This window comes from Mauremys reevesii, linkage group 3 (genome assembly GCF_016161935.1).
Source record: "Mauremys reevesii isolate NIE-2019 linkage group 3, ASM1616193v1, whole genome shotgun sequence".
Taxonomy (NCBI): Eukaryota; Metazoa; Chordata; order Testudines; family Geoemydidae; genus Mauremys; species Mauremys reevesii.
The window spans coordinates 143,496,771-143,517,393 of record NC_052625.1 but is presented as its reverse complement, the minus strand read 5'-3'; the positions used below and the strand labels follow the sequence as shown (position 1 = coordinate 143,517,393).

Genomic DNA, 20,623 nt, shown 5'->3' with positions numbered 1-20,623 from the left:
TCTAGGAGGAAATCACCACCAGTAGTTCCCACTGTTGGCGATTTGGGGGGCGTGTCATAAACAGATAGTTAAGGGTTAAAGTCTGTTTTACCTGTAAAGGGTTAACATGCAGTACCTGGTGACCACCTGACCAAAGGACCAATCAGAGACGAGATAATTTCAAATCTCTGTGGAGGGAAGCCTTTGTCTGTGTTCTTTGTGTGAGAACTCTTTTTGAATCTAAGAGAGACAGTCATGTCTCCAAGTTCTCCTGGAGTAGTTTCTACTAATTAATAGTGAGTATTAATTAGAAAGGCGAATTAGTCTTATGATTTGTTTTCTACATTTGCAGTTGTGTGTTTGCTAAAGGAAATGCTTTATTCCTGTTTGCTGATATTGCTTTTTACTGAGAAAGGGGGAGAGGGGATTCTCTCCAGAGATTAATAAGGTTATACCCTATGAGTGCCCAGCTTGGATTCATAGAGATTCTGTATTTTCTTTTGTTCTCTTAATAAATTCTTTCCTTTTCTTTGGACTTGGTTAATTCCTTCCCTTGGGGAAATTCAGGGGAAGGGGAGGGGGAAGTGGGCAGCTTCTCTGTGTGTAGAGATTCAAGGCGTTTGAATCCAGGCTTCTCTGTCTCCGGAGCAGGCTGGAGAGAGGGAAGAGGGGGGAGGGGGAAGGTTCCTCCTCTGTGAATTGATCTGTGTTCCCAAGGGGGGAAACAGGGGTGTCCCGGCCCACGGAATTGACCGGGTGGTGGCAGCCGAAGGGGAGACCTACCCTAGGATTTTGGGGTGGGGGGAAGACATGCTGGTCCTCACTTTGAAACCGCCCAGTTTCAAGTGAGGGTTCAGACCAGGACAGGGTGTTTCCACTGCAAACTAAATTGTAATTGTAATGCAGATAGGCATACCTGTGCTCATTTTAATCTAGCTGGCGTGGATAACCGTAGTAGTGAAACTGTGGCAGCATGGGCATCAGCGTGGGCTAGCAACCAGAGTCATAACCAGAGTCATATCCTGGTGGGCTTGTACTGCAGAATCAGCTCATGCTGATAGGTCTTTATTGTTATATTTACCTGTGCTAGCTATGTTAAAACTAGTGTAGTGAGCCTACTTTTGCTACTGTTTCACTTAATTTGAGGTGTAGACATACCTTTAGTCTCCCTGTACCTTAGTTCCCCATCTGAAAAATGAGGATAATAGTACCACCATAAAGGGATGATGTGAGGATAAACATGTTAATGGTTGTGGGATGCTCTCTTACAGAAAAAGATGATACAACTACGTAAGACACATGAACATGACTCTTCCCGCTGCTTCAGGTTGAGCTGTGTATAAGCATTTGCAGGATCAGAGCCTTAGTGTTTCCAGTGTAGTCTTTTGTATGGAATTTAAAACTTTAGCTGTGAATTGTTTAATAACCGTCATGAGCATTAATCATTTTCTTGAGCCAGGTGGTTGGTTGCACAGCATCTGCACAAACATCCTTATGCCGCTGTCTGTTACCGCAGTCATGACATGGAACATATCTGCCATAGCAATCTTGTGTTTCTTCTGCAGAGAGAATTTATTTTGTGACTGATTTAAGTAGTTGCCAGGCATCAAAGTGAGATCACCAAATCCTTAGGATTGTAATTCCTTTTTGGAGATGTTTGAAGCTAGACCATTAGTCTGCTGTTATATCTTCTGGAACTATTGAAATGAAAATCTAGCTAGTGAATATGCACAGTAACTAGGGCAGGTGGACAGATTTATGAGGATTACCATCAAACAAAGCTAGAGAACTGCTATTCTTTATTTTCTGGGAAGAGCCAGGAGAGAGGAGTTAATGATTATTCTCATTGACTTTGCTTCCCCGTCTTTACCTGTAGTTTCTTCCACAAATCTTAAGTGTTCTGTGAGTTTTATGAAAGGCACTATGAAAAATAAAACTCTTGTCATGGCTCCTAACATGAAATTGACAAGATCAAACAGCCATTGTAACTAAACAGTGTCTACACAGACAGTGCGTGGCCCTAACTACACCAAGATAATTTTTATGCCTCTCATGGAGGTGGAGTTGTTGGTGTAGTAGGGCACTACCATTGGCAGGAGGAAGACTATAGTGTAAACAGTGAGGTAATTAGGTCAATGTAAGCTGTCTGTGGTGTGGACCAGCCCTGAGAAAACAAATTGTATTGGTTGCAAAATGTTGAAGCCCTTTTTCATTGGTGTTAAAATGTATCTTTATTCAAGAGTAGGTAAATAAGCGGTACTGTTTCTTTTTAGTGTTAAAAGACCTAATAGTTTCATCTATTTGAAACTGCACCAGCAGGTATGTGTGTTTTGTTTTTGTTTTTTGTTTTTTGGGGGGGGTGTTACTACTGTATGAGTTAAAGGTGGAGCGTCAACTTTTTTTTTATAGTTTATGGTTTTTATCCATTTGCATTTTTTATTTACTTTTGGGGGAAGGGTTTCCCCTGGGATTGTTCCTTGCTTACCACTAACACTTTTAAAACCTTTATCATGGCAGACATCCCTGCAGCTAAAAGGGTTCTGTGTAAAGGGTAACTTTCTCCAGAGATCACAGTGCTGCCAGTTAATCAAATTACGAGGTGGTGTTCTTTCTTCCCAATATCAGGCTTCTTGTGATGCTTCCACAAAACCCCTTCCTGCTGGATAGTGGACAGTGAGAGTATAAGCATAGAACCTGGTTTCTTCTTGCCCAGGCCTTTGGATTTTTGCCACGGGAAATTGTAACAGACTTTAGTTAAAGCGGTGCAGTTTTTGTGTCGACCAGGCCTAATTAGCCTTATGCAGCCTATCCCTAGCAAGGATTGCAGGAGCAGTGGATTTATGAGTGCTGTCTTACTCTGTTTAATGGAGGCTGTTGCGGCAGGATGGAGAGAGAATAGAAATTTTGAATATCTTTGCTTCTTCTTTCTTCCTTCTACTTTTCATCTCTTCCAGGCATCAAATGATTACCATCGCACATAGTGTGGCCGCAGTAGAAGTAACAGAATGAAACTGGTCCATTTCACATTTGGACTAGAGAATAGTACTGTGGGAGATGAGGGTAAAAAGGGAAATAAAATTAAAGGGGATTCAGTTGAAGTTGTAGAGAGAAGCATACTGTTCAAGTGTAAGGTTGAGATGTGTACCCCAGAAAGAGAAGTAGAAACACACCTCCTTTCTATGCTCTTTAAAGTGAACTGGGTGCACTGATAGTGGAGAGGTAGCAACATTATAGTTAAGGTTGAGATGAAAATTGCTGTACCTCATGGGTCGGGGTCCAAAGTAGTGGTCCAAATTTGAGGTCATTTGAGCAAGAGGTTCTCAAGATACAACCCCATTTAAAAAACAAACAAAAAAAAAACTGATGTCAGAATTTTATAGTTCTACAATTTGGGGTTTTTTTGCACAGGTCTGAGGGTTTGATCTATTGTTCTTATCCTCCTCAAACTGCTATCTGCCCCCCCAGGATTGGTCTCTGCTAATGTCCATCATCCACTGCAGGGAAGCAATATTTTAAAAGTTGTCCAGGGTAAAAGTTGAGTCTACAGTGTGGATCCAGCCAAATTGACAAGGCAGAGTGTCATTTATTTGTGTATGTGCAGCATGACTGGGGCCTTGTTGTGTGCCAGAATGTTTGCAGGCAGCCTTACATCAAAGTGAGTGGTTCAAGGTAACATGCTGTGGTTATTGAAACCAAGCAGCACCCAGGTACTGTGAGCTTGAGTCCTTTTCCTTGGCAGCTTTCTGAGAATGTGTATTGTATACATTAGTAGCTGTCTGCTGCATTCTGTGGGAGCATCTTCTGGAAGTTTTACCCTGAGAGAATTTCTGGTTTTAACAGCTGATATTTCAGAGCGCTCTAAAATCTACATATGTATTCAGATTTTTACCTTAAAACCATTATCAAGGACAATAATCTTCCCTGTTAATTATTGTTAAAGACAGCATTTGGGTATTGTAATCATGCTCTTATTGAATAGTGGTACTGAGTATGATCAAAAAAAGCAGGTTGTGACTCTCAGAAAGTTGAAGGGATTGCTGAGCATCAGGAAACATACCAATAGAGAGGCCCATTCTAAGGACTGGCATAAGGTTGACATTGGCAGGTGGTTCCAGGGTAATGTCATCAGTCAAAACAGCAACTTATGTTTATCAAGGAAAAATAAGCACAGAAAACAAATTACAACTTCTTACAGTAATTCTTCCAGTCTACACAAACCAAGGGTTCACACCTGTCAATTTCACCTTTTGAAGCGCTATAATTTCAGGGTGTGTGAACAAAATGTCAGACTTGTAACAATTTTAGTTATGTGGCTGACAATACTTCTGAAGTAAATATCTCACTGCTATTTTGGAGATAGCTTACACTTGCTCCAAAGATGATGTCTCTTCCTCTATGGTGTAAGCACATTACCTGTACTAATTTTTTTCCTGGTCAGCCTCCTTTACAGATAGCATTGACAGGGCATTTATGCTGATTAGTCGCAGTGCTCAGCCATGATGTTTGACTAATTTGATCACTTTCTACAGTGACCGGAACAATAATTACTTTCATACAGTCATAGCTTTTGTGTTTATTTCAGGTCTGGTTCATATTATAGCATATTAGTGCATGTGTTTGCAATATAAAGAATTGCACAGTGATCACCATTGTAGCCACAGACACAAAGCTAAAAGTGGGTGTGTGCTGAACCGAAAACTCCAGAGGAGGAGAGTCAAACTCATGGGCCTTGTGTTCAAGGGGCAATGCTTAGTCCTCTAAGCCAGAGTCTGAGTGCATTACTTGCCAAGAAGTTCCTGAGGAAACAATAACTCTTAACCATTGCAAATTGTCTATAAGTTGAAGTCCTAAAGCTTTTAGAGTGCAATAACTTTCGAAATGCTTCTAAACTGATCCTTGACACTATTCAGTGTCTGATCATGGGGACAGTCCATACTTTACATTTCATCAGGGTCAGAGTCTTAGATTTTCTGTAGCTTTGCACCAAAAACATTGTTAGTCTGATAGTTATAAGCAGCTCACTTTAAATGGCTGTATATCTGGGAACCCCTTGACCAAATAATCCCAAATTTTCACCACAAACTAGCTGCTCTTGTGGCGTACCAGTTTTCAAGAATGTTTCTCTATTCGGGTGGGTATTAGAGCACTTTGATTATTAAAATCAGCTCCTCATTAGGGAGGCTGTGTCAGAGGGACCCTTTGACCAAGTAACCCCAATTTACACCACTATCTCTACCCTTGGCCCTGATGTGATACGGTGAGACAAAAGCACCACCACAGTTAAGATTACATCAGGATTTATATTTAACAGGGATGAAAAGGTCTACAAAACCATCGTGAATTAGAGTTTTAAAATGTTTGTTGTAGCTTGTACGCTGCTTAGATTGATTGATTTTTTTTTCTCTCTCTTGCTCTATAGCAGTTGGGGAAGGGGGACTATAACTTGAAGTTTGCTGTGACTTTTGAAAAGGTTCATTTGAAATTTTCTGTAGTCTCTGCTGTAGAAAACTTATACTTCTATGCGATTTTGACAAATAATGGTTCTTTAAACAGTTTTTGTTAGAGTAGAAAAGCATGGAGAGATTTTAGTTGTCTGTTTGCATTAATTTATAACATTTTAAAGCTGACCCTTCCAAAACAAAAGTCTTCTCCGAAAGCCTGAGGCATATAAGAGTGATTCCTTGTTCTTTAAGAGTTAGTCCCCAGAAACCTATGAGGAAATCTTCAATACGCTAGCCTTAAGCATTTAAATTTAGCAAAGGGTAATAGGTATACCACATTTTTCTACTGACCATTTTTATCTCCATTCCCTAGGTCCTGCACTTTTGAAAATAATCAATTATGGACCAATTCCACCTGTCGCTTCCCTAGAACAATGGTTCTCAGCCTTTCCAGACTACTGTACCTCTTTCAGTAGTCTGATTTGTCTCGCATACCCGCAGTTTCATCTCACTTAAAAACTACTTTCTTAGAAAATCAGACATAAAAATACAAAAGTGTCACAGCACATTATTGCTGAAAAATTGCTTTCTCATTTTTGCCATATAATTATAAAATCGATTGGAATATATTGTGCTTACACTTCAGTGTGATACTTGAGCCTGTTTTTCACTTGTGATCCTTGTCTGAAGCCCGAGCTTTACCAGCCAGGACTGAAGCATGTACCTTAGCGTCGCGGGGGACCCTTGTGGCATAGGGCCCAGGCAGTTGCCATGCTTACTACGTCCTAATGCCAGCCCTCCGGTTGTCACCACCTAAACCAGTCCCACAACCTCTGTGGGAGATGCAACCCCCAGGTTGAGAAACACTCATCTAAATGAGTTGAGTATCCCCGGAAGACCTCTGCGTACTCCCAGGGGTACACATACCCCTGATTGAGAACTACTGCCCCAGAAGAAGTAGGGTGAAAGTTACATTTTTTGATATATTTCAGTTTGCTGGGGCAGCAGTAGCAATACAAGATTCTACAGAGAGTGTAGAAATACTGAGGGAGCAGATACGCAGAAAAGAGTACAAATGTTTTTTGGTCTAGTGATGCAATGATAACACTGCAGAGTTCAGTGCCAAGTGCCAGCAGTGCCTGGAGGAGGAGTTGAGGCAATACACACATGGTCCCTGGGAGGAGAAGCAGCAACCTGTTTTCCTTAGCTAGAGAAGGGAATCAGAAACCAAGACATTAGAGCAGTGGTCCCCAAACTTTTTCTGACGCTTCCCCCCCTTACCATCATGGAACCTGTCTGCTCATGCATGCGCGCACACACACCCCCACCCACCCACCCACCCAGAGCCTGGGCCGGAGCCATGATCTGGGGGCTGGTGTCCGGGGCCTGGGAATGGAGCAAGGTTGGGTGGTGCACCCTCCCTGTCTCCCGAGCAGAGGCTGGCCCAGGTCCCGCCACGCATCCCTAGAGTGGCACATGCCCCACAGTTTGGGGACCACTGCCTTAGAGGAGGGTGGGAGTGAAGAGAAAGTGACATCTCAGCAGACCCTTGGAAAAAGAAACAAAGGGAAAGAGAGAGAGAGAATTAATTTTAGGATGCATGAAACTGTTACTGGTTTTCATCAGCCAGTCTAAGTTTTGATTCAGAAATAGCTATAAATGTAATGTGTATGGACAATAATTCTTTTTTGTTACTGTTTTGGAACAAACATCAAGTGCCGATCTCCAGAAATGTATTAAATACAGATGGCTTTGGAGATGCACACAGTGCATGTTGAAGAAGATAAATTGTTTTTTTCTGCATAGCCAGTATGTAGATTTCAATAATTTGTAACAGTATGAATTAAAATTGTTTCAAGTTTTTGAAGGCATTATTCCTTAATGAGTATTCACATATGTTTGTGTGTTGAGAGATGGTAAAGAACAAAAATTGCAAAAATAAAAAAGCCGACAAGGAAAATATAAATAAAGCTAATAGCCACCTCTCTGAATTCCAACTAATAAGTGTAAAAAGCTAACCAGTTCCATAAACTTGAAACAAAGTGAGGGTGGAGGAGGGGAGATAATTTTGAATTCCAAATCAGAGCTTTTATGCAGACTCATCCATCACCAAGGAGGAGGAATCATTCTCCAAAGCTGTCACCACTCAACAGGATGGTATAAATCAAAAGAGAAGCCTCTATCAGTATCTTCTTCAGCTTCCTAACTGGAAACACGCCAGAAAAATCACGTACTAAAAAAATAAAAAACAAAGAGTTATTTCATTACCAGAAGAAGAGGAACTGTGTCACCTGGACAAAGGAGAGGAGGAGAAGAGACTGGATAGCCTGTTCCTTCTCCATTTATTTGAACTGTGATAAACTATTTCTGTATTAGAAATACATGTGGGACAGATGGAAGAATATAGTGAAGGATAAGAATTGGGGGCGTAAGTACTTCCATTTCAAAATCCAGAAAAGTTCTGTGCCTGTTCCTCCATTTAACATTTAAGGACTTTATAAAGACAAAATAAGAAGAAAACACAAGTAGAACAAGAAGTCCAAATGGAGAGCTTAAAAATTTGTATTCAGACTCAAGGGCAACTGTTCTTTCATAATGATCTGGTAGTGCAAAGTGTCTTTGTACCAAAATTGGTAATTATACACCTTTTCTACACCACCATATGTGTAGGATGTTTTTGATCAGTGCATCCAGGCTTTTGTTTTACATTACTATAGTACTTGAATTACCTCCTGTTACTCTGCTACAGAAAACTCCTTCAAGGTCATGGACAAGCTGTGGAAGTGGAAGACGACTTTAAAATCTCTTTAACAAGTGATCACATTTAGGACAGACATTTTGGATAATTTTCCAAAGTATATGGGGTTTAAATTGTCAAAGTGCTCTGATGGTATGAAGCTGGATTAAAGTGTATTATTATTTGTGCCACTGTAATTCCTAGGAGCCCTAGTCATGGACTAGGACACTATTGTGCTTAGGTGCTACACAGAACAAAAAAAACTGTCTCTAATCCTGAAAGTTTGCAATCTAAGAAAAGACACAACAGATGAATAGAGATGGAGGAGTACAGTGAAACAATGAAACAGTGTTGCTCAGCATGATAGGCAGTGATCTCAACAGCCTAACCATTGTCAAGCCCCATACATATTATGACATCAGGCCCTCTGTGTCTCCACCTCTGCCCCTGTATCATGGCCTTGTCCCTAGTGTAGAGGTGGCAAAGAGGCAGGGGCAGTAGTATAGGGCTGCTTTCTCCACTCATGAATGATGGCATGGTGTCTGTCATGTCTTCCCCTCCACCCCCAAATGGGAGCAAGCAGGAGCGTTCTCCCACCTAGAGAGGTAGGTCTGGCGGTGGGGGCAGAGGAGGAACAGGCACAGTATTTACCCCAGAAGCTGGGATGTTATCTGTTTGGGATGATGGGCTGTCCCCGCTGCATTCCTTCCCTATCTGCTGCATCCAGAGTCCCCTTCTTGGGATAGGGTAGATGGTGCCTCCCAAAGCAGTGGGGCTTGGAATTTAATACTTACTTAGCTGCATGAGGTAGTTGAAACTATTGTTTCTAGGCTGTCTACTATAGCAGACACCACTGCATCATTTAGATGTGGATCATGGTTTTGGGTTTTACTTTGCAACCATGAGGGATAGACACTTTTTAAATGAAAGCTGAGTTTCCAAAGTCATGTGACTTAAGACCTGGTGATCTAGGCACAGTCATATAATGCCTTATCTTAATGTGGCCCTGCATACTATTAGTAGGTATATGTGTATGATCCTCTTAAGGACTGGATCAAAAATAGTAGCTTTTACACAGCAGCAAAGGCTGGTGAAGAATCGTGTGCGTGTGGAAAAATTATAACAAATGCCTGTTTCCTAGAGTTACTTGACTCCACAGGCAGTAAAGGCAAATAAAGTGAATTTAGCCAGAGGCTGACAACTTCTTAAAGTCCTTATAAAAACATAACTATCTTAAACACAGATAAGAGGCAGGTAGATGTTGTGAGAGTTTGGGAATGCATCAGAACATAGTTATGGTTTGTGGGGTGACCTTAATTGTTCATTTCTATACTTCCTAATTTTCTCAAGTGTATAATAGATACAGAAATATTAAATAAAGAAAATACAACCTTAACCTTAAATTTCCAAGCACGGGTGGGTGGGTGAGGTGGTGTTTTCTTAAGAACTACTGTACTAGCAAGGAGCTTTTAAAGCCTTAGAGTCATAGTTTGAAATCTGGACAATGTTTAAGCATGAGCTAAATATTCTTTCAGGAACTACATGTCCCCTGCCAATTTATAACTTTTATAACTGCATTCTTGTCTTGAAAATGTTTTCTTTCCTCTTTTGCTTTGTGAAAGACCCATGGAAGAGGCGGAAACTAACTGACCTCTACAGCTGAAACAATTTCCATAAAGTAGATGAAATAAAAATAAGTGGAGAGAGCTCAAATTTAGCACTAACTCTTTTCTGTGTTACTGAATAACAGACTTAAGCTTTTATGTTTGGGATTTTAAATAGACATTAGTTATCTCCTTTAGCATCACTGGTCTTGTCTGTTGTAATTGGCTCTTCCTTCAGTAGTAGTATCCAAAAGATTTGCAATATAAAGATTAGAGTGCATTACAAAACTTAGAACATAAGAGCAATCATACTGGGTCAGACCAAAGGTCCATCTAGCCCAGTATCCTGTGTTCTGACAGGTTTCAGAGTAACAGCCGTGTTAGTCTGTATCCGCAAAAAGAACAGGAATACTTGTGGCACCTTAGGGTAGGTTTACACTTACCTTCCGGGTCGACACGGTGAGTTCAACTTCTCGGAGTTCGAACTATCACGTCTGATCTAAACGCGATAGTTCGAACTCCGGAAGCACTGCGGTTGACTCCGGTACTCCACCACTGCAAACGGCGGTGGCGGAGTCGACGGGGGAGCTGCGGAGTTCGACCCCGCCGCGTCTGGATGGGTGAGTAGGTCGAACTAGGGTACTTCGAATTCAGCTACGCTATTCACGTAGCTGAATTTGCGTACCCTAGTTCGACCCCCCCCCCCCTTCTTAGTGTAGACCAGGCCTTAGAGACTAACAAATTTATTTGAGCATACGCTTTCGTGGGCTTGTCTTCTGACAGTGGTTAATGCCAGGTGCCCCAGAGGGAATGAATAGAACAGGTAATCATCAAGTGATCCATCCCTGTCGCTCATTCCCAGCTTCTGGCAAACATAGGCTAGGGACACCATCCCTCCCCGTCCTGGCTAATAGCCATTGATGGATCTATCCTCCATGAACGTATCTAGTTCTTTTTTGAACCTTGTTACAGTCTTGGCCTTCACAACGTCCTCTGGCAAACAGTTCCTCGGACAGACTGCGGTTGTGTGGAAAAAAATACTTCCTTTTGTTTGTTTCAGACCTGCTGCCTATTAATTTCATTTGGTGACCCTAATTCTTGTGTTATGTATTCCTTCTCATAACACTTCCTTATTTACTTGCCCCACACCAGTCATGATTTTATAGATCCCAATCTTATCCATCCATAGTCGTCTCTTTTCCATGCTGAATAGTCCCAGTCTTATTAATCTCTCCTTATATGGAAGCCATTCCATACCCCTAATAATTTTTGTTGCCCTTTTTGGAACCTTTTCCAATTCCAATATCTTTTTTATTATTATTATTATTTTTATTTTTGAGATGGGGCGACCACATCTGCACTCAGTATTCAAGATGTGGGTGTACCATGGATTTATATAGAGGCAATATGATATTTTCTGTCTTATTATCTATCCCTTTCTTAATGAGTCCCAACATTCTGTTTGCTTTTTTGACTGCCTCTGCACATTGAGTGGATGTTTTCAGAGAACTATACACAATGACTCCAAGATCGCTTTGAGTGGTAACAGCTAATTTAGATCCCATCATTTTATATGTATAGTTGGGATTATGTTTTCCAACGTACATTACTTTGCGTTTATCAACATTGACTTAATTTGTGATCCACTATAACCCCCAGGTTCTTTTCAGCGGTACTACTTTCTAGCCAGTTACTCCCCATTTTGTAGTTGTACATTTGATTCTTTTTTTCCCCCTCCTAACTAAAGATAAGTACTTTGCACTTATCTTTATTGAATTTAATCTTGTTGAACTCAGCCCAATTCTCCATTTTGCCAGGGTTGTTTTGGATCTAATCCTGTCCTCCAGAGTGCTAGCAACCCTCCCAGCTTGGTGTCATCTGCAAATTTTATATGCATATCCGCCACTCTGTTATCCAAGTCATTAATTAAATTATTGAACGGTACTGGACCCAGGACTGACCCTGCAGGATCCATTAGATACGCCTTCCCAGTTTGCCACTTGGTAATCTGATTTCAGTGTACAAAAGTGGGGCAGGGGGAGGCTGATGGATATGGAGGATCTCTGCTTGAATTGTTGCAGAAAATTAGACACTCCATATTCAGTCCAGTTTCTGATTTTCACATCTGAAAAGTATAGTGATTATATTTCTTAAATATAACATATATACCATGTTTATACAAAATGGTTTTGTTTTGTCTGAATTCACAAAAGGCATTAACTATTAAAGTATAATACATGTTTGTGGTTTCTTTATAGTTTATTAACTCAAGTGGCCAAATTAATCTGTTTTGTTTTTGCAGCCAACAAACATCTTCACATCTTCTGGACTGAGGCAAAGCATAAGAAATTTCAGCCCCAAAGGAGGGGGAGGGGGGGAAATAACTGAAAAGAGAGTTTTAGTATGGAATGGTGCTTTTGACCTTAAGGACAACTTCACTACTGCAGCACTGTAATTTTGAGCAAATAGTGTTGATCTGTATTCTGTGCTTTCTAATAAACAACTTTTGAAAGTGGAAAAGCACTACAGATCTCATGAGCCTAATCCTCTTCCAGCTATACATCCTACAATTGATCTTGTTTATCCCTTCAAGCCTTCATGTAAACATTCTGATTTACTCAAAGCCTGCAGTAGATAAATGCAGAGAATGTTCAGGAATATCTGTTTAAAGATTCATTTTCTGTAGTTAAGTTCATACATGCAACACTTGTCAGTTACACAATGTAAATCTACTTGCTGTATCCTAGTATTTTTCCTTTCACAAGTTGTATAGCTGAAATAAAATGCTGTTTAATCCCACATTCAGCAAAAATGTACCCGTACTCTAACCATGATACCTTGGCTGGTGAAAAGCCTATCCTTCTTAGGGAGAGGAGGGTATCTGCATGAGACTTGATGGGTGGAAACAAAAGCCCATCTCCTCATTGTCATATATGCAAGGTAGACATCAGTCATTTAGATGGGCTTTACCAAGCATATCTAGATTTCAAAAGTGTGGCTGTAAGGTCAAAGAAATATTGCTAATATATTTGGCATGCAGTATTTGATAGTTTGAGACTGATGCATGGAAAGCATTGCAGTGTGTTAACTTGGGCAGTACTAGACGTAAATAATGCTGGACACTTTTAGCAGGTTAGTAAACGTAATGATAGTTTCACAGTGAGTGAGGGAGAAGAGAGAGAGATGTGCGTCACTGAGCAAACCACAGTGAATTTACCAGATCTCACATTTTTCTCTCATACTTATTTTGAGAATTAGGGCAACTTGGGGCTTGCCTTCATGTACAGTGCTACAAAAGCAAAGCTGTACCATTGTAGTACTTTAATGAAGACGCTACTAAGGGCTTGTCTATACTACCACGCGAGGTCTATCTAAGATACACAACTTCAGCTACGTGAATAGCGTAGCTGAAGTCGATGTACTTAGATCTCCTTACCACGGTGTCTTCGCTGAGGTAAGTCAACAGCTGATGCTCTCCTGTCGATTCTGCTTACGCTTCTTCTGGTGGAGTACCAGAGTCAACAGGAGAGTGCTCAGCGATATATAAACCCCCGCTGGATCAGTCGCTGCCTGCCGATCCGGTGGGTAGTGTAGACAAGCCCTAAGTCGATGGGATAGTTTCTCACATCAAAAGAGCTAGCACCTCTCAGGGAGATGGATTATGTCAATGGGAGAAACTCTCCTGTCAACATATCGCAGTCTACATGGGGGGGTTATGTTGGTATAACTATGTGGCTTGGGTGTGGATTTTTCACACCCCTGAGTGACAGTTATACCGATATAGGTCTGTAGTTTATACCTGACCTCAGTTTACTGATGAATACATTTTTATTCTTGTTTCCATTTTATACCAAGAAAAGGGAGCTGGTTTGATCAACTTCTACTAAACCTCTGTATAGCATCTGAAATTTAATTCCACAACCCCAGTTTGTGCTTGTTTTATTAATCAGTGATAATATATCATTGTCAATACAGTTAGGGGTTTTTTTTTGTTTTGTTTTGTTTTTTTACACAAAAGATATGCAGGCATTTTCAGTAATGCCCATCCTCTCCCCCCCCACCATTTTCCAACATAATATTGTAAAACACTCAGTTGAAACTTCGTGTTTTTTTAATTTGAATAAAAATAAACATTAGCCTTGACATTTCTCAGTTTTTGAATCTGTATCATTTTTTTTCATTTGTGTGTTTTTACTTGTGTAGCCCAAATGAATTAGTTCTTAAAGGGGGAGGGGAGTGAATTAGGTCTATAAAATACTCTGTTTTGAAAAACTAATTCAAATTAAAGGTCCAGGATAAATGTCAGGTCTAGATTTAAATGTCAGTTATGCTATATGAGTAACTTTATCCATGAAGTTTCATAAGTGTCTTTAATGAATATGGTATGCTTCCTAAATATGTAATTACATGCCTGAGAAAAGCAGTTGAGGAAATTATTTAATTTATAAATACATCAGAGCTTTCCCAACATATGAACCAAAACATGTCTAAATATCACCTTGCTTAGCCCGTAGCCATTCTGCTGTGTGTGTGTGTGTGTGTGTGTGTAACTTGTTAAATGCTGCATAAGTAAATTCAGAATTCACTTTTTCACCCCATTACTATAGATAGTACATGCCCTATTAGCTTCCATGAAAATATTTCCTTTCGTATAAAAGGAGAATTCTATGAACTAATAAGAGGAAATTCAAAGTCCATTTTGACAATCCCATCTTTAAATATCCATCACTAATTTGATGGACCTGGTACAGTATATCATGTACCATTATATCTAAGGAAAAGTCTTGTGTAGCATGTAATTCTTAAAAATAAATCAATTTAAGAAAATGTGCAAAATTAACTATGTTGAACTTAAACACCATTTTGTCCCCTTTTACTTCATAAAGTCGCCAGTCCTTTGTTCCACCATTCATAACTTTAAAAATAGTCTTGACTTTCTGAAGATTATTGCTTCATTCAGCAGATAATAAAACACGCAAAATGGTGATGTTAACTTGGGACTGAAAGGTATAGTGTTGCTCAGAATGTGCTTGTTAGTTCCAGTGCAGAAGGATAAAAGAAAAGGCACATTAGAGTAAACATTTTTCCTTCAGTGACATTCTCAAGAATAAAATGCATTGTCATTATAATTTTTAAGAAAAAATGTTTTAATAAGAACCTAATTCGCTGTGAAAGGTGCCACAATGACAAGTCCTGTATTCACAGACGGGAACAGTAATGCTGCTGCTTGTCCAAGGTATCTTGTAGCATCTCATTTTTGTGCTTCACCATTAACTTGGAGAGACCAACATATCTAGTAAAAGGAAGGTAGTTAATTCTGCAAGACTTGTCAGTTCTCAGAGGCCAATATGGCAGTATCCTATTTTTGGAGGGCTGCTAGAGGTTAAGCCCCCTCTTATACTGTAGCCTATTAATACTACTTCTATTTCCAGGTAGAGAGTGAAAAACTCCAGTGGTGGTTCCCTTCCTCCCTCTCCCCCAAACACTGCTGTCTGTTGGCTCAAGGAATGAGGGACATATGGTTTGCATTTCCAAACCATTTGTCATTATGAGCTGATATGTTACCTCTAAAAAATATTTAAACAGATCGGTTACAGCAAAGCCAATCAAAAACCATAGTGCATCTGACCACTTGTTTTTGGTTACATGAGGGTGGTTGGGAAGAGGAAGAAAAGATTCCTTTCCTGAATTCTGCTTCTTTCAAGATGTTGAAGTGTGAGCTTTGGTTATTCCAATATTAGTAGGCATAGCCATGTTGGTCATAAAACTATCCAAGGACTAAATTCAGACCCCCAAATGGATGTTAATTACAATTGTATCATCTTGCCTGGCTCCTCCCTCCTGCTTAGTTAGCCTTTCTCTCTTCCCTTCTGCTTTTTTACTCTCCAGCTCTCTCGTTGTGCCTATCATACTGTGTCCAGTAGTGCTTCCACAACCGTACAGCTCTCCAAAATAGCAGCAGTAGAGTGGAACAGATACAGTCCAATTCAGTTTCACTCTTCTAGTGGGGAAATGCCACATCCTGGAGCAATGAATCTCTACTACTGCAGGCAGAGTAGAAATTACATTTTTCATTCCCTTTTAAATAAATTGTGGAAGAACACTAAGACTTAGTCTTTACGGGTCTTTATTGCCAGTGTTAGGGAACCTACATTTAAAACTCTGTTCGAGTTAGAACAGTTCTTAACAGTTTTGGTCCCCTAGCATGGTAGGGCTCTAGGTTAAGCAGCATAGTTTAGCCCTATTCACGCAAGTGCTTCAAACTGTTAAATTGTTCTAGGGCCATTTTATGCTACACTTGAAATAGCCAAGGTCATAAATTTCAATGCAATTATTCCCATCACCTTTAAAAAAAAATAACACTGCAGTTTATAGTATAGATGGGACGATAACTGTATGTTTGGCAGGGTTATCTTTAGCCTAGCTAAGGTCTTGTCCTAATACAAATTGCAACCATATTGTCACTGGATGAGGAGAGCTGTGTTGAAAACAGTTTCCTGGTTCTGTTTGTAGTATGGATGAGCCCTTACTTGAAAAACAGTTTTAAATAGGCTTTTCACATTAGTGGAGACAGAGCTTAATAGGCTGTCCAACCTAGAATGTAACAGTATATTGCTAGAACACGTTAGCTAGCTAACACCTTCTAAAAGCCTAATGTAGACAGGGTAGTGTAGATTTTTAACTAGTCAAATTAAAGTTTGGGAGGAGCTTAAGTTTTCACTTGTCTGCTTTGTGTACACAAGATTTTTTTAAAGTTAACATGTTCTAGCACACTTTTAAATCCAAGTCTAGACAAATTCAGAGAGGATGAAGTCTTTAGGTTGTAGGTCACAGTATGTCCCAAGCATAAAACTTCATTTAGATAGTCATTACTTATGAAAAATGATTAGTATTTTAGATTTATTTTAAAACACACAGTACACCCACTCTCTCTTAAATATAAACAAGCAAATAAAACAAAAAAACCTAAACAATAAACCTGTTTCTCCTCCAGGTTGGCAAGGAAGTCTCATATTTCTATTTTTAAATACACAGGAGATGCTCTGGTATAAGGGTGGTATGATCCAATTAGCCTGCATAGAGCTTGCAATTCTCAGATAATAAACTCCTAGATAAGGCCCTCATCCTGCAGATGCTTACACATGTGCCTGACTTTACTCTAGTGAATAGTCCCACTATAATCAATGGAACTACTCATGGTGTGAATGAATAACTTGCAAACCCAACCTTCCAAAAACTTGTTCAGTTGACAAACCAAATTAGGAGTTTCTAGGCCAACTCATTTTTTGGTGGTGATTTTTTTATTGGGAAAAAAGTCTCTGAAATATTTCACTTTTTTAAACTGCCAAATCTTAGTGTTTAGTCCAATTATTTTTTAAAAAATTCTGGTTGAGTATATAAGAAATTTCAGAAGAATGGAGTCAGTTCTGGCAAAGATGAAATGGGGAGATGTCAAAATCAGACAATAGGAAGTCAATGGTAACTATATACAGTTCTTTTCAAGATATTGAGTATCTGTTCTACTACACAATAGCACTAACTAGTATCTCTATTTAATTCCATCTATTGATATAATTATATTTCTCTAAAGGCTATAATCATTTTTAAACTAGTGGCAAATTGACAAGCAATGAAAATTAAGTTAAAACTAACCTATGGTTGTGGCATCTACTACTCACAAACTCCAGCTAGCTTTAAAATGGGTAAAGGTATTTTGTTTCTCATACACTGGTCACAGAAAACTAATTCTGCACAGCTAGTATAGTTTCACAGATGAGGCTAAATATCAAGGAATCTTTAAAATGGGACTAGTTACATTTGTGAAATAGTGTTCTGGGGTAGTGGTAGAATTTTTTTTAACATTTAAATCTTGACATAAGATACATTTACACTGCACACTACTGGCAGCAGCAATGAAAAGCAAGCTGCATCCATACTATGTGTAGCTACAAGTGTCTGTGAAAGCCTCTGGTAGGGGAGGCAGCTTGGAAAGGCTCTGGCAGCTCCCCACCACAGCAGCCTTTCCTTGCTGCCTCACCACTACCAGTCTTTCAGTTTGGTGGGTAAAGGCAAGAGGAATAAAGAGGCACTCATTTAGCACAAAATCAAGATGTCAGGAGTAAAATTAATCAAGGCACTTGAAAAGAAGAAATTCTATATTTGCCTCTACACCAATGCCAAGAGTCTGGGTACTAAACAAGGAAATGGAATTGCTCATTTATGAGCATAAATTCAATATAGTTGGTATTACTGAAACCTGATGGGAAGACGCACGTGATTGGAATGTTAAAAATCACTGGTTATAACTTATTTAGGAAAGATCGAGTAGGCAAAAGGGGAGCTGAAGTTACATTCTATCAAAAATGGCATTGCTTTTTTTCTCTCTGAGTCACTGATAACTCAGAAGAAAATGATCTTATATTCTTATGGATTAATGTTCTGCACATAACATGGAGTACTCGATGATGTCTGCTTTGGACCACTAAATCACACTATACATCAGGATGGACAGCTCCCTGAACATCTATCTTTATGTGTAGGAAAACAATCTGTTATAATGGAGAACTTCAGTCTGAATGATGTATATACTGGAGGTTTCATGCTTAAGTACACACACATCCTTGGAATTTCTAGAAATGGCAGATGACTTTTTCATATCTCCATCATCCAGCACGAGGAAGTCTATTTCGGACCAAACATTGACAAATACAGACTAATTGATCTCATGAACTAAAAATCAGGTTAGATTAAATTTATTTGCAAACAAAATAAAGTCAAAACAGTAATATACATACTTGGTGCTTTAAAAGCACTAATTGCACAAAGTTGAAAATGATTATGAGCTGGGAGAAAGAATTTAAACAGTAAACTGCGAATGATAATTAGGAGCTCTTTAAGAACATTTTACTAGATGCCCAAAAAGCCAGTAAAGAAAGAAAAGGCTACACTGGTTTAAAATAACAGTGTGGTGTAAAGGGGATGGGGGTGTGTGTGTAAATATAAAACAAATGGGAAAAAGGGAAATTGATAGTATAGGTTAGATGCTAGGAAGCATAGAAAATTGGTAAGAAAAATTGGTAAAGGACTAAAAGGGAAATCTGGCCAGCAGAGTTGAAGACAATAAAAAGGAGTTTTTTTAAGTATTCCTTTCATTTTTTTTATACAAACAATGGAATTGGCCCATTACTACATGGGCATTGTAGAATTGTTAACAATAATGCTGAAAAAGCAGAAGTGTTCATTAACTATTTCTGTTCTGTGTGCAGGGGGAGGAAGCAGATGATGTTTTCCTATCATATAATTATGATAACACATTCCCCACACCAACAGAACTAAGGGTGATGATAGACATTTTTAAATATCCAGTCCACGTCACTTGCATCTAGGAGTTTTAAAAGAGCTGACCTCGGAGGTCTTGCCGCTAGTAATGTTGATTTTCAAGATGTCCTGAAACATGGGAGAAGTTCCAGAGCACTGGAAGAGAGCTAATATTGTGCCAGTATTTTTAAAACGGTAAATGGGATGACCTGGATAATTATAAGCATGTCAGCCTGACTTTAATCCTGAGCAAAATAATGGAATGGCTGATACGAGACCTGACTGATAAAGAATTAAAGGAGGGTAATAGAATTAATGCCAGTTAACATGGGTTTATAGAAATAAGTCTTATCAAACTAATTTGATCTATTTTAGTGAGACTACATAGTTGATTGATAATATAATAGTGTTTGATGTAATATATTTAGATTTCTATAAGGTGTTTGACTTGTTCTTGCATGACACTTTAATCAATAAACTAGAACGATACAAAATCAACACAGCAGACATGAAATAGATTCAAAATTGGTTAAATTATAGTTTCTCGGAATGTAATTATAAATACAGAATCATTGTTGAGTGGCTGAGTTTCTAATGGGGTCTCCCAGGGACAGGATTTTGGCCCTGTGCTATTCAATATTTTTATCATTTGACTTGGAAAAACACAATCATTAAAGATAAAGTTCTCAGATGACACACAAATAGGTAGAATAGTAAGTAGGGTAGAGAACAAGTCACAGATGCAGAGCAATCTGGACTGATTTGATAAGATTGGCACTGGCAAACTCTGCTTCAGTAAAGTCAAATGTGTAAGGACAGGAACAGGGATTTTTTCCTGAGAAGTGATGCTGAAGAAGGCTTGTGGGTCTTGGTGAATAATCCGCTGACAAGGAGCTTCCAATGCAACACTGTAACCAAAATGGCCAATGCAATTCTTGGATGGATGGATATAAACAGAGAAATATTGAGTAGGAGCAGAGAGGTTATATTACCTCTTTTTTGGCACTGGTGCATCAAATAGGAAGTGAATTTGAATCCTGGTTGGCTAATGTCATGGGATTCATGCATTATATTTTTAGAATCCATGTTGTCAAGTCAGCTTTCCTTCTAGGACAGACAGTGTTTCTGTTGAATGGCACAGGTAAATGGGCAGAAGAGAGGATGCAGACTCCTGAGAAACAGCTCCCTCAGAGTAGGGAAAGTAAGGAAATGGCTAAAATTTCCAGACTTAGTTGCCTTAGATACCCACCCCATCTAGGCTTCTGAATAAGTTAACTTTCAGACCCATAGTTCTGCACCCCCAAAAAATCTGGCTGCCCATATACATTCCCAATTATGGATTTGCTGTTTAGCTTTAGACATGTACATTTTAAAATGTTGGCCTTGAATAGTCAAGTTTTAAAATGTTGCTAAACTGTAGTATATGGATTGAGGAGAATGAGGAGAGGGAGAAGGTCAAAGTCGAATCATTTTTTATTTCTTCAGATAAGCATAATTTTGAGTTCCAGATAAGTTTTCATAAAAACCTCTTGCTGAAGGCCTAA

The 20,623-nt window shown here is 39.3% G+C and overlaps 1 protein-coding gene across 3 annotated transcripts in view; it reads left to right on the top strand.

Moving 5' to 3' along the window:
• Positions 1-20,623, top strand: part of ZNF292 (zinc finger protein 292) — a 65,789-nt gene that overhangs the window by 19,085 nt on the left and 26,081 nt on the right. Inside the window, exons 1-2 of one of the 3 annotated variants that reach the window (XR_005596255.1) lie at positions 8,592-8,762; positions 12,064-12,284. The exons of 1 other annotated variant lie outside the window; for it this stretch is intronic. Coding sequence is in view for 1 of the 2 variants with exons in the window: in XM_039530583.1 (XP_039386517.1) it covers positions 8,685-8,762 (78 nt within the window). In the remaining variant the exon portion in view is untranslated. Of the gene's footprint in view, positions 1-8,591; positions 8,763-12,063; positions 12,285-20,623 lie in introns of those variants that run through there. One more of the 3 variants, XM_039530583.1, reaches the window with a different exon arrangement.